Source organism: Haliotis asinina, chromosome 8 (assembly GCF_037392515.1).
Source record: "Haliotis asinina isolate JCU_RB_2024 chromosome 8, JCU_Hal_asi_v2, whole genome shotgun sequence".
Lineage (NCBI taxonomy): Eukaryota > Metazoa > Mollusca > Gastropoda > Lepetellida > Haliotidae > Haliotis > Haliotis asinina.
The window spans coordinates 57,187,951-57,199,677 of record NC_090287.1 but is presented as its reverse complement, the minus strand read 5'-3'; the positions used below and the strand labels follow the sequence as shown (position 1 = coordinate 57,199,677).

The 11,727-nt window shown below is 38.1% G+C and overlaps 1 protein-coding gene across 1 annotated transcript; it reads left to right on the top strand.

Annotated features, from left to right (window-relative positions):
• The first annotated feature begins 3,485 nt into the window (after positions 1–3,485).
• On the top strand, positions 3,486–5,311 carry LOC137295313 (E3 SUMO-protein ligase KIAA1586-like). The gene is made up of 4 exons (XM_067826629.1): positions 3,486–3,764; positions 3,902–4,280; positions 4,525–4,760; positions 4,922–5,311. Exons 1-4 carry the CDS (start codon positions 3,486–3,488, stop codon positions 5,309–5,311), a joined length of 1,284 nt encoding a protein of 427 aa, XP_067682730.1.
• The last annotated feature ends 6,416 nt before the right edge of the window (positions 5,312–11,727 follow it).

The window sequence follows — 11,727 nt, the reverse complement described above, 5'->3', positions numbered from 1 at the left end:
ATTCAAATTGTGATATCCTAGTTGTTTTATATATTTGAGTGAGTGAGTTAATATTTAACGTCACATCGGCAATATCTCAGCCATATCGTGACGAGAACATTCAACAATGAAAACAGAGCATATATACATCATAAAACTCATCAACGAAGGACAGTAAAACAACTAGAATATCACAATTTGAATTAAAACTAGGATGGAAAGTTAAAAGTAATATCACTATTTAGACAATACAATATAAAAGCAGACTATAGATCGCCAACAACAGAAGGTAGATCACCACTTTAGGAACCATGGGGACTTACAGTACCTTTGCTACCTACATGGACCCTAGTTGGATTTACACCATCCCTTCAGCTGCTGTCGATTGTACGAAAAGTTAGCCGAAATTAAAATCACATGAATACTAGGATTAAAATCCTGGTAGACTTAAATTTACTGTGAATCTTTGTGGACTTACGTACCCTCTCAGGAGGACAATAATTTTACAATACTTCAACCCCCTTTGAGGGTACAGCCACTAAGAATTCAAGTTACTAATCCAAACTACCAATCATTAAAATACATCTATTTACAGAACATAACATTCAAAATTCCACCAAAAAATCCATTTCTTTAAAAAAAAACAATAATTAAATATGAATTAACGCTGGTAAAACGATCCGTCATTGTTTTAACTGTAAAATACTTATCCCTTATGATGGAGAATTCAACACAGTCAAGCAGAATATGCTTGACCGTGACTCTCTCATCACAAGGGATACAAAACGGAGGATCCTCACCTTTTCACAGGTGGACATGAGTATGTCTAGTATGGCCAATACGACAACGTCGTAAAATAACCTCTTCAAATCTGAACTGACAGCCCAAGTAGGAATAACCAATATACGGTTTTATTTCATGTAATTTCTTTGTACCTACTTGGGTGTCCCACTTCTTCTGCATCAGATCACGGATGTACGTTCTAATGCTAGCTTTATAATCAGAGTATGGAATAAGAAGTGGTGTCACAGATTTGTTGAGTGCTGCCTTGGCGGCAAGATCGACCATTGCGTTACCGGAAATGCCTACGTGGCTGGGTAACCGACAAAAAACGATGTTGTATTGGCCAGTGGTAAGATTATTGTACAATTCAATAATATCAGTTAAAAGTGGATGTTTACAAGAGATATTTTGAATACCCTGAAGGCAAGAAAGAGAGGAGTCGGAATAGATTATATATTGTTTACGTTTCGGATGTCTTTGAATATATTTAAGAGCTCTTAGTATGGCGTTAGCTTCTGCTGTAAAAATAGAACTGTTTTCTGGTAATCTAGAAGATATTGTTCTGGATCCAGTGACAAGCCACAGCGCCGCCATCCTTGGGCCCATCTGTAAATAAGGATTTATATTTGCTACATTTATGTTTCAGTTGATTATATTCTTGTTTATACTGTAATTCATTCGTTTCTCATTTTTTTAAATGTCATGAATGTTAGGTCAACTTGTGGCCTAACCAACTGCCAAGGAGGAGAAGAAAGAAGACGGGAAGGAGCTATGTTTTCCAGCTCAATGCTGGCAGCAGAAATAAGTGGTTTTATTCTTAAACCAAGAGGCGGAACAAGAGAAGATTTCCTATTGCTTAAATCCTCATAAAGGGGATTAAAACACAGTTATATGCAGGGTTTGACTCATTTGAATATAGTTTTGTTAGATACTGTAAAGCTAGTTTTATATGTCGCTGCTCAAGAGATGGTTCATCAGCCTCGACATACAGGTTGTCAACAGGTGAAGTCCTAAAGGAGCCAAGAACCTTGATGATGGACTGAATCTTATAGTTTTAAGTTTCTTTTGCAGGCTCCACCATAGACAATGGAGCCACAATCAACTTGTAGTGTTTCCCCTAGGCATATTTGGTAGGGCGCAGCGCCCTGCTCTTTTTATTCAGCACTATGCCCTTTTCATTCAGCGCCCTGCCCTTTCGAAGCACCGCATTATCTGCCCTTTGAAAAATCCTGTATTTTCCGGATTTTAACGAAGGCAGGAGTTACCTCCCTTCCCGGAAGTTTTTGTTGTGCAATAAAACTACCTATTTAAGTCATGGCGATTTCGGCTTTGCTCATTTTCATTCTGAAACACCATGCCAACCAAAGAAAGAACAAAGAGGAAAAGAGAAGAAGCGGTGAAGGCTGAGGCAAGGAAGTGTCGTCGGCTCTTGGATTTCTTCGCGCCAAACAGGTACGACTCGACAATGAGTTCCGCCATTTTGAACCGATAGCGGCAAAATTAGAAAACATATAATACACGTTCACGTGATCTCTTTATAGCTAATTAAACATGCCCATTCTTTGTTTATGATTTTTAACAATCTTAGCTGTAAATACTGTACGTTTATGATTTAGTTTAGTATTTTAGTGAGAAAAAAAGTGAACAAAGGGAAGCCATAATGGACATGATCACTTTAGATTGTTTCCGATCTTTTTTCATTATCTTTTCACAGCTTGCTTCAAGTATTTAAATTATACCGGGGATTATTATCCTTTCTAATATTATGATTGCGAATAGGTTGTAGTATTTACTTTCACTTTTATTTCTCCTTGTTTTCAGACGACCTCACTCTGAAAGATTTTTTTCGGAAGCACATATTTTTCATTTTCATTTTCTTGATAAAGGCAAAACCATCTCGTTTGCTATAGTTAATATTAACAACTCGGTTACTGGGTATATCTGTTGAAATGTATATCTGGGTATATATTTTTGTAAATGTAGGAATTACCGAGGTAATGATTGCAAATGAAAGAAACACATGTCTATTTCTGAACATATCAAGGTTTATTTACTGCACTGCTTTCATGCAAATTTTTATTTTTTAAAATATCGGTAGAACTGATAAATTAATTATATGTTTATATTTAATTTGAAGATGGCAGATTTTGTGCTTGATAAGATGATCAAAGGCAATTTTTACCTGTCTCCAAGTCTGTCTTTTCAGTCTGTATGTGTTTGGGTTAATTTAGTCATGTCAGTGTAAAAGTGCACGAGTTATAGTTGTTAAAGGAATTCATTGTTAGATTTTGTTTCTTACATGAATGTTTATGAGAAAGATACTATTCTTATTTTCTTAATATTCAAATGATATTTTATTATTACTAAATTACAAAATACAATCAATTTTGTCTGGAACTTAAACTGACTTGAATGTGTATTTCAGACCTGATGTGGAAGATTCGGAACTTGTTTGCTATGAGAAGCGTGACCCACTCCCTCATCCAACTCAGAAGACGAAAGATGCAGGCCACAAGCTTGTTTTCGATACCAAGTGGAAACAAGATCGTCCCTAGCTAAAATACGTTGAGGATGCAAATCATGAGGGCGAAAGAAGCGGCATGATGTTCTGTTCTTTTTGCACTAAATGGAATATGAAAGGACGAAATGGATCCATGGTTTGGACACAAGTTGGATGTCAGACTGTAAGACTGGACAAAAGTACTCTGCACAAGAACTCTCAAATGTATCAGGAAGCAGTCAAACTTGAAAAGGATGATGCTATGTCCATTCATGACATATTTCATAGTTATTCCGAGCAGGAAACTTCATCACTGGTAGATGCACAGAAAGTTTTGTTTTTCTTGATCAAGGACAATTTGCCACATACAACATTGTTTGGACCTCTCATAGAGTTGTGTGCTGAACTTGGTGCTCCTAATATAGCCAAACTGAGCAATGGAAAGAATGCCACATACACTGGACATAGTACAGTCCAGGAATTTCTTGAATGTCAGGCTGAGGTAGTGGAAGAGCAAGTCCTGCAGAAGATGAGAGACAGCAATTCATTTGGCTTGATGCTTGATGAATATACAGATGTTTCAACCAGAAAACACATTGCATTGGTGGGCCGTTATCTGGAAAACTTGCATTTCTCAAGGATGCTGAAATTCCTAATGGGACTGCAGACTCTATTGTGAAGAATGTCAAGGACTATTTGCATGAGACTGACCTGGACCAGAATAAAATGACCTGTTTTGCAAGTGATGGTCCAGCTGTTATGACAGGCAAAAGGAATGATGTAGTTGCACAACTGAAGAGAGACAATCCAGCTTTGATTGATGTCCACTGTGTGAATCATAGACTGCAACTGGCTGTTAGTTCAGCTTTCAAATCAGTGACTGAAATCGAGTCTGTGGATGAAATGCTAATGGGACTTTTTAAATACTATCATTACAGTACTGTAAGATCCAAGAGCCTTGAACAGATGCAGACACTCATCAGAGAAATGGGAAACACTGCAGATGACACAGACACATGTAATGTGACTATCAAACAGGCTGTGCACACACGTTGGCTGAGTCATGAAAAGGCTGTTCATGCTGTCAGGAGAAGCTATCCTGCTATCCTTGCTGTCCTACCAGAACTATTATTTCATCTTGCTTCTGTGTGACGTTTGTTCACTCCTATCAGGATTGACAAAGATTTTGAGAGGAGAGATCTGGACCTTAGTATTGTTGAGCCTCAGATGAGAAGTAGCTTGGCATCTTTGAAAAAGATGAGGGGAGAAACCTGGTCCATACCTGAGCCGTGTGGATGAACTTGGAGAGCAGTATAACCTGGAGAAAGTTGGCAGCAGGAGAACAGATGTCTCAAGGTCAAAGACTCTGTTCTTAGATAAACTGATGGAGAATCTGGAGCAAAGACTGAAGGTCACCCCTATCCTGACAAGTTTATCTGCACTTGATCTGAGGAAGGCTTTAGATTCATCACTCCTGACATTCCATGGTGATGCTGAGGTACTGGAAATTAATTCTATCAAACTGATTTTGTAAAATATAACAATTTTGTAATTGAAAATGTAAATGTAAGAGATGAAAACAAGAATGAAAACAAGAATTATTCAAAACAGGACTTTTGTCACATTTTCACATATTCATATTATGTTCAAATTTTGCAGATTACAGAACTGGCAGAGCACTTTGGTCTTGATGTTGAGAAGACACAACTTGAGTGGAGCCAGGTCAAGGAACTATTTGCTGAAGAAGTTGACACCTCTTCACCATCCACCATCCTGAAGACTCTGACCAGCCTTAAGCCCCAACTAGGAGACCTCTACCCAAACATTGTGAAGCTCCTGAGCATTCATGCTACTGTGATCCTTTCAACATCGGAGGTTGAGAGAGCCTTCTCTCACGTAAAACTCATTGTGACAGACTATAGGAACAGGCTGAAAATTGATAACTGCACCAAGCTACTTATGGTCAGCATGAATGCTAAATCTTCTGCTGACATTGACTTGAGGAAGTGTGTGGCCAAATTCCAGGCAAGAAAAAAGAGGAGACTATGAAGAGTGAACTTGCATCAGAGCATGCCATACGACCTAAATGGTGTCAACCACAAACATAAATTGCTGTACCCTTAACTGTTGTGCCTTTTCAGTTTGCTGAATGCCCTTTTGAATTTTAAGTGCCCTTTTGTCTATGAGACTACCCTGCCCTTTCGTAATCCTGGGGGAAACACTATCAAGTTTAGAACGCACGAGAGTTCGATATAGGTGGAGAAGGGTAGCTTGATCCCCTCCCCATTTAGAATTTGAAACCACTTTCAACAAGTCAAGTGCTTTCAGGCATTTAGTTTTAAGTGACTTAAAAACGTTAACTATGAGTCAAAAATGAGACCCAAGAACTTGGCTTCCTTCACAACTTGAATTGGTGTGCCATCTAGAGATAATTCAGGGTCCTTATGTGGCTTATATGTACGACAAAAATGTATACAGTTCGTTTTCGATTTAGAAAAGTTTAAAGCCGTTTTCAAGACACCATTAAATCTTGTTTAAACACAATTGTAGTTGCCGTTCAATGGTATGCATATTTTTACCACGACGAGAAATATTAAAATCATCCACAAATAACGATCCATCAATTGAATCGTTTAAAACTTTGGATAAACTGTTTATCTTGATACTAAAAAGTGTGACTGACAAAATACTGCCTTGTGGAACACCCTGATCCTGATTGTAATGAGACAGGGTAGAACCCACGTGGACTTGAAATTGCCTGTTATTTAAACATTTGGCTATGAATTCAGGGAAACTACCTCGCAAACCGAAATCATGTAAATCTCTCAGAATGCCATACTTCCAGGTTGTGTCATATGCCTTCTGAAGATCAAAAAGATAGACACAGCATGTTGTTTATTAATCAGCGCGTTTTTCACTAAGGATTCTAAAAGTACTAAGTGATCGACAGTACTTCTGTTTTTACGGAAACCACATTGTATATCTGTGATGAGGTTATTTGTTTCCAAGTATCAAACAAGTCGATTATTTATCATGCGTCCCATGGTCTTGCAAACACAGCTAGTTAATGAAATCGGACGATAATTGGATGGATCCGTATGATCACGTCCAGGTTTAGGTATTGGCACTAATATAGCATCACGCCATGAAGAGGGAAATTTCCCGGAAGTCCATATATCATCAAAAATTGATAAGAGCGTCTCTAAACAGGATTCTGGTAAGTGCTTCAGGAGTTGATAATGTATGTTATCAGCTCCTGTAGCAGTGCCATGAGCTTGATCAAGAGCAGTATGGAGTTCATGAATAGAAAACGTTTCATTATAATCTTCCCCATTATCAGAATTGAAATTAATAGTTTTCTTTTCTTCTTGTTTTTGATATTCCTGAAATTTAGGTATATAATTAGAAGAAGAAAAATGTTTAGCAAGAGCTTCGCCCAGTTTATTCACAATGTCTGATTTATCAGTAAGTAATTGATCTCCATGTTTAAGATCATGGACACTAGATTTAGTACCTTTTACCTTTAATTTTCTGGACCATATTCCACACCTTGGACATGGGTGTCCGAGAATTTATTTTAGATACATAATTTTGCCAAGATTGGCGTCTGTTCTGTTTAAAAATACGCCGTGCTTTAGCATTTAAAATTTTGAATGTATTTAAATTATGCACCATAGGATGGCGACGGAAATAATGTTCTGCTTTTTTCCTTGCCTTCCTAGCTTGTTTGCATTCATCACTGAACCATGGTTTTCGAATATGTGGAACTGCAGAAGACTTTGGTATACACTCATCAGCTATGGATAGCATCAGGAACGTCAATAAAACGTTCAGGTTTAAGTTTCTCCGCACATAGTGTTTCATATAAAGCCCAGTTAGCCTTTTTAAAAATGATGATGGAGGAACATCAGATTGAGTTACAGATTTTAGTATAGTAGGAAAATGGTCACTTCCACAGAGGTCATCTTGGACTGACCATTCGAATTCATTAAGTAGTTCTGAATTTGTGAGTGGCACGTCAAGAGCAGAATAGGTCCCTGTACCAGGGTGTAAATATGTGTTGGAACCATCATTATAAATACATAAAGCATTGTCAGAACAAAAGTCCTCCAACAACTTACCTTTAGTGTTTGTAGTTACAGTACCCCAGAGTGGGTTGTGCCCATTTAAATCTCCCATTATAATACAGGGCTTTGGGAGTTGGTCATATAGAGCTTGAAGATTGGTTTTGGCAAACGTCGAAGACGGCGAAATATAGAGAGAGCATAGTGTAAACACTACATGTAAAGTAATTCTCACTGCAACAGCCTGCATATTAGTAATAAGTGGAACAGGGCTTTGAATAACGTTTTGTCTGACTAGAATGGATGATCCACCAGTGGCTCTATCACCCGCAGGTGAAAAACAATGATAATGATATGAAAAAGACGAAATTCAAATGTATCGCTGAAGGTGTCATATCGCTGAAGGTGTAAAATCTTGGACTAATAGCTGTAATTCATGTAAATTAGTCCTCAATCCTCTGCAGTTCCACTGTACAATATTACTGGAATAAACTATCTTTTGGGGGGATTTATTGGGAATCTACCTCGCACTCTTTTGGAGGGCGACAAGCTATCTGCCCTAGAATGGACGTTTTCAGAAACGTCCATGTCCTCGAGAGACCCATATTTGTTAAACACCCGAACTTTGTTTTGTGACCCTTTCGGGGCTCTGCCACTTAGTTTTTTCAAAGGATCTGGCCTTTTAGGTTTAGTTTTAACGGTTTCCGAAGATGCTGGAGTTGATTGAGAAGATGCCTCATGATCAGAGGATGCTACTGATTGGATCTGATATTGTAGGTGGAGTCGATATTGTAGGTGAAGTAATCAGAGGAGCTTCTGATGTAATCCAAGTCAAGTCAGTTTGACAGCTTGTGGTTGATTTTGTTATACTCGCTTCCGACGGTGTTTTAGTTATGGAAGCATAGCTTTCTTTAGGTTCAGAACTTTGGACCAGTTTTTTGGCATCTGCAAAACTAATGTTTCGGGTGAAGTTTAGTTGATGATCTCCATGTGATACTTCCAGACAGGACATTCTTTAGAAAACGATGAATGGGCACCAGTGCAGTTTGCACACTTCTTAACGTTACTGTCACAATCTTCTGTTGTATGTGTCTTTTCACCACAGTGAGCACAAACAGTGTGCAGTTATTAACCCCATGGCCGAACTTTTGGCATTTGAAGCATCGAAGAGGGTTTGGAATGTATATTTCAACGTTGATGTTACAGTATCCTGCTTTCAGTGATTTTGGAACATTTGGAGAAGAGAAAGAGAACAAATATGTATTTGTGTTTACAGTAGCATCATTTCTACGGGTTGTAAAACGTTTGACATAAAGGACACCTTGATCCTTCATCTCTGAGGCGATGTCAAGTTCTGACATGTCAGCAAACAAACGTTCACGGTCCCTGATAATTCCTTTGCTCGTGTTAACTGTTGTGTGAGCCGAGATCGTAACTGGAATGCCGACAATAGATTTAGTGTTCATAAGATTGATGGCTTGCTGCCTTTTTGCACACTCAACCAGAAGGGCACCGGAACGTAATCGCCTAATGTTTTTAAACATCACCGGCGATGCCTTGTATACCTTTAGCTACGGCAAAAGGATTCAACTTTAAAGGGGTCTTGTCAATAGTCTCAACAACAAGAAAATGTGGCCAGGAATCATTTGAGTCGGGCAGTCTGTGGTTACTTTCAACGGGATGAGTATCAAGTTGGGTCTTGTAAATAGTCTGAACAACAAGAAAACGTGGCCAGGAATCAACTGAGTCGGGCAGTCTGTGGTCACTTTCAACGGGATCAGTATCAAGTTGACGTTTGCTCTTTTTTGAGCCATGTTTAGTTCGTTAGATTTCATCATCTGAGCTCCCCACCCACCACGGAGTATCACAAGGTCAATGTTAAACGCAAGTGGGTCTCCGACTTGCAGCACCAAGGATGTGAGAAATGAACTTGATTTAGGACAGTATATACATTTTGTAACAAGTCTGCAGAAAAACATATTCCAAGATATCCAAAATATCCAATTTTATATTGAATATCCAAGGCAAACCAAAGTTTTGGCTCCGTATATACTGTGCACAAGGCTTGCTTATGTCTGTATGTACATGTTTATAAACATTATACCACAGCTTCTTTCAGTTTGTCCTATTTATCGCCTATATTCTTGTTTATATTGTAATTCATTAGTTTCTTACTTCGTAAACTGTGGGTTAAGGTTAGATCAACTTGTGGCCTCACCAGTTGCCAAGAAAGAGTGAGTGATTAAGATTTCAAGTCACATCGACAACTAGTTCTAAATTCATAAGGTCGACATATAATATATAAACTCCTGTCCCCGGAGGACAGCAAAGCACTAGATGATCACAAATTGAGTTAAAACTAGCCAGCAGATATCTTAAATAGCAGAAAAATCATTTTGGACAAAACAATGTTAAATTGCGGTTTGGATCTCCAACAACGGGGGATAGATCACCATACCAGGGACTAAGGGGACTTACAGTGCCTTTGCAACCTGCATGGACCCTAGTTGGATTTACACGAAAACCTTTTTGGAGGAAAATCTAGCCAAAAATTTAAATAACAAAAATGCTACAGTTAAAAATTTGGTATGTTCAAATTTTTCTTTGAAAATTTTGGAGGAGAAGAAAGAGGTTGGGAAGGATATATATTCTCAAGCTCAATGCCAGCACATATATATATACCCATATAGGGGATTAACGATACAGTCAAAAGCAGTCTTAGACTTGTTAGAAGATAGTTTTGTAATATATTGTAAGTATAATTTTATACGGCGTTGTGTAAGAGATGGTTAATCTGCCTCGACATAGAGACGAGTGAGTAAGTGAGTCAGTGAGTGAGTGAGTTAATATTTAACGTCACATCGGCAATATTGCAGCCATATCGTGACGACAGCGATTAATTATAAAAATACAAATACAATAATAGCACATGTATTGTAAAAACCTGTCAACGAAGGACAGTAATACTAGCTAGAATATCACAGAGTAAAGCGTAAAACTAGTAATTAGACCTAAACCAATGTATCTATAGAGGAAGGTACAATATAAAAATGAGCTATAGGTTGCCAACAACTGAAGGTAGATCACCATACTAAGGACCATGGGGACTTACATTTGCTTCCTGCATGGACCGTAGCTGGATTTACACCATCCCTTCAGCTGTCAGCAATTTGGACAAATCTAGCCACACAGTAAAAGAACACTTATTCCACTTATTAAAAAGCTGGAAAACTAAAATTTACTTCAAATGTTTTGGGACTTAAGTACCCTCTCAGGAGGACAATTATTTTACGGTACTTCAACCCCCTTTGAGGGTACTGCCACTAACGATTTGAGTTACTAATTTAATCTTCGAATTTTAAAATATTTATCTATTTACAATTCAGTTAACAAATCTAATTCCTTTAAAAATGCAACAATTAAATGAGGGCTAATATTGCTATAGGATTCTTCATAGTTTGTGAATTAGAATACTGATCCCTTGTGATGGAATACTCAACACAGTCAAGCAAGATATGCTTGACTGTGATTCTTTCATCACAAGGGATGCTGAACGGAGGATCCTCACCTTTCAAAAGGTATTCATGAGTATATCTCGTACGGCCAGTACGACATCGCCGGAAAATGACTTCCTCAAATCTGGACTGACAACCCAACCTACATGGCTTGGTAACCAACAAAAGACGATGTCGTATTGCTCAGTAGCAAGATTATTATACAATTCAATTATTTCTATTAAAAGTGGATGTTTACGTGACAGGTTTGTAATTGGATTTATAATTTGTGTGTATTACAGTTATTTTTTAATTGATCATATTCTTGTTTATATTGTAATTCATTTGCTTCTGATTTTTAAACCTTGTCAGTGTTAGGTGAACTTCGGGTCTAACTAGCTTCCAAGGAGGAGACGAAAGTAGACGGTAAGGAGATACATTGGCTAGCTCAATGCCGCCAGCAGACAGAAAAGATTTCACTCTAAGTCCCAGAGGCGTAACAAGAGAAGACTTTTTATAGATCCTCATAAAAAGGATTAAAACACGGTTAAATGCAGGATTGTCCTCATTAGAATATAGTTTTGTTATATACTGTAAGGAGAGTTTTATACGTCGTTGAGTAACAGGAGGCTCATCGGCCTCGACGTAAAGACTGTCAATAGGAGAAGTTCTAAATGACCCAAGACATAGTCTTAGACCTTGATGGTGGATAGAATCAAGTATTTTGAGGTTACTTTTACAGGCTCCACCATAAACGATGGAGCCATAATCAAGTTTCGAACGGATGAGAGACCTGTATAAGTGGAGTAGGGTAGTTTGGTCTCCTGACCACTTTGAATTGGAAACAACTTTTAACAAATCAAGTGCCTTCAGGCATTTAGTTTTAAGGGATTTAATGTGGGGTAGA

Coding starts and splice junctions, on each gene's coding strand:
- LOC137295313 (XM_067826629.1), top strand. CDS start 3,486: ATGTATCAGGAAGCAGTCAAACTTGAAAAGGATGATGCTATGTCCATT. Junction 3,765..3,901: donor TTCTTGAATGTCAGGCTGAG/GTAGTGGAAGAG, acceptor GCATTTCTCAAG/GATGCTGAAATTCCTAATGG. Junction 4,281..4,524: donor TGCAGATGACACAGACACAT/GTAATGTGACTA, acceptor GAAAAAGATGAG/GGGAGAAACCTGGTCCATAC.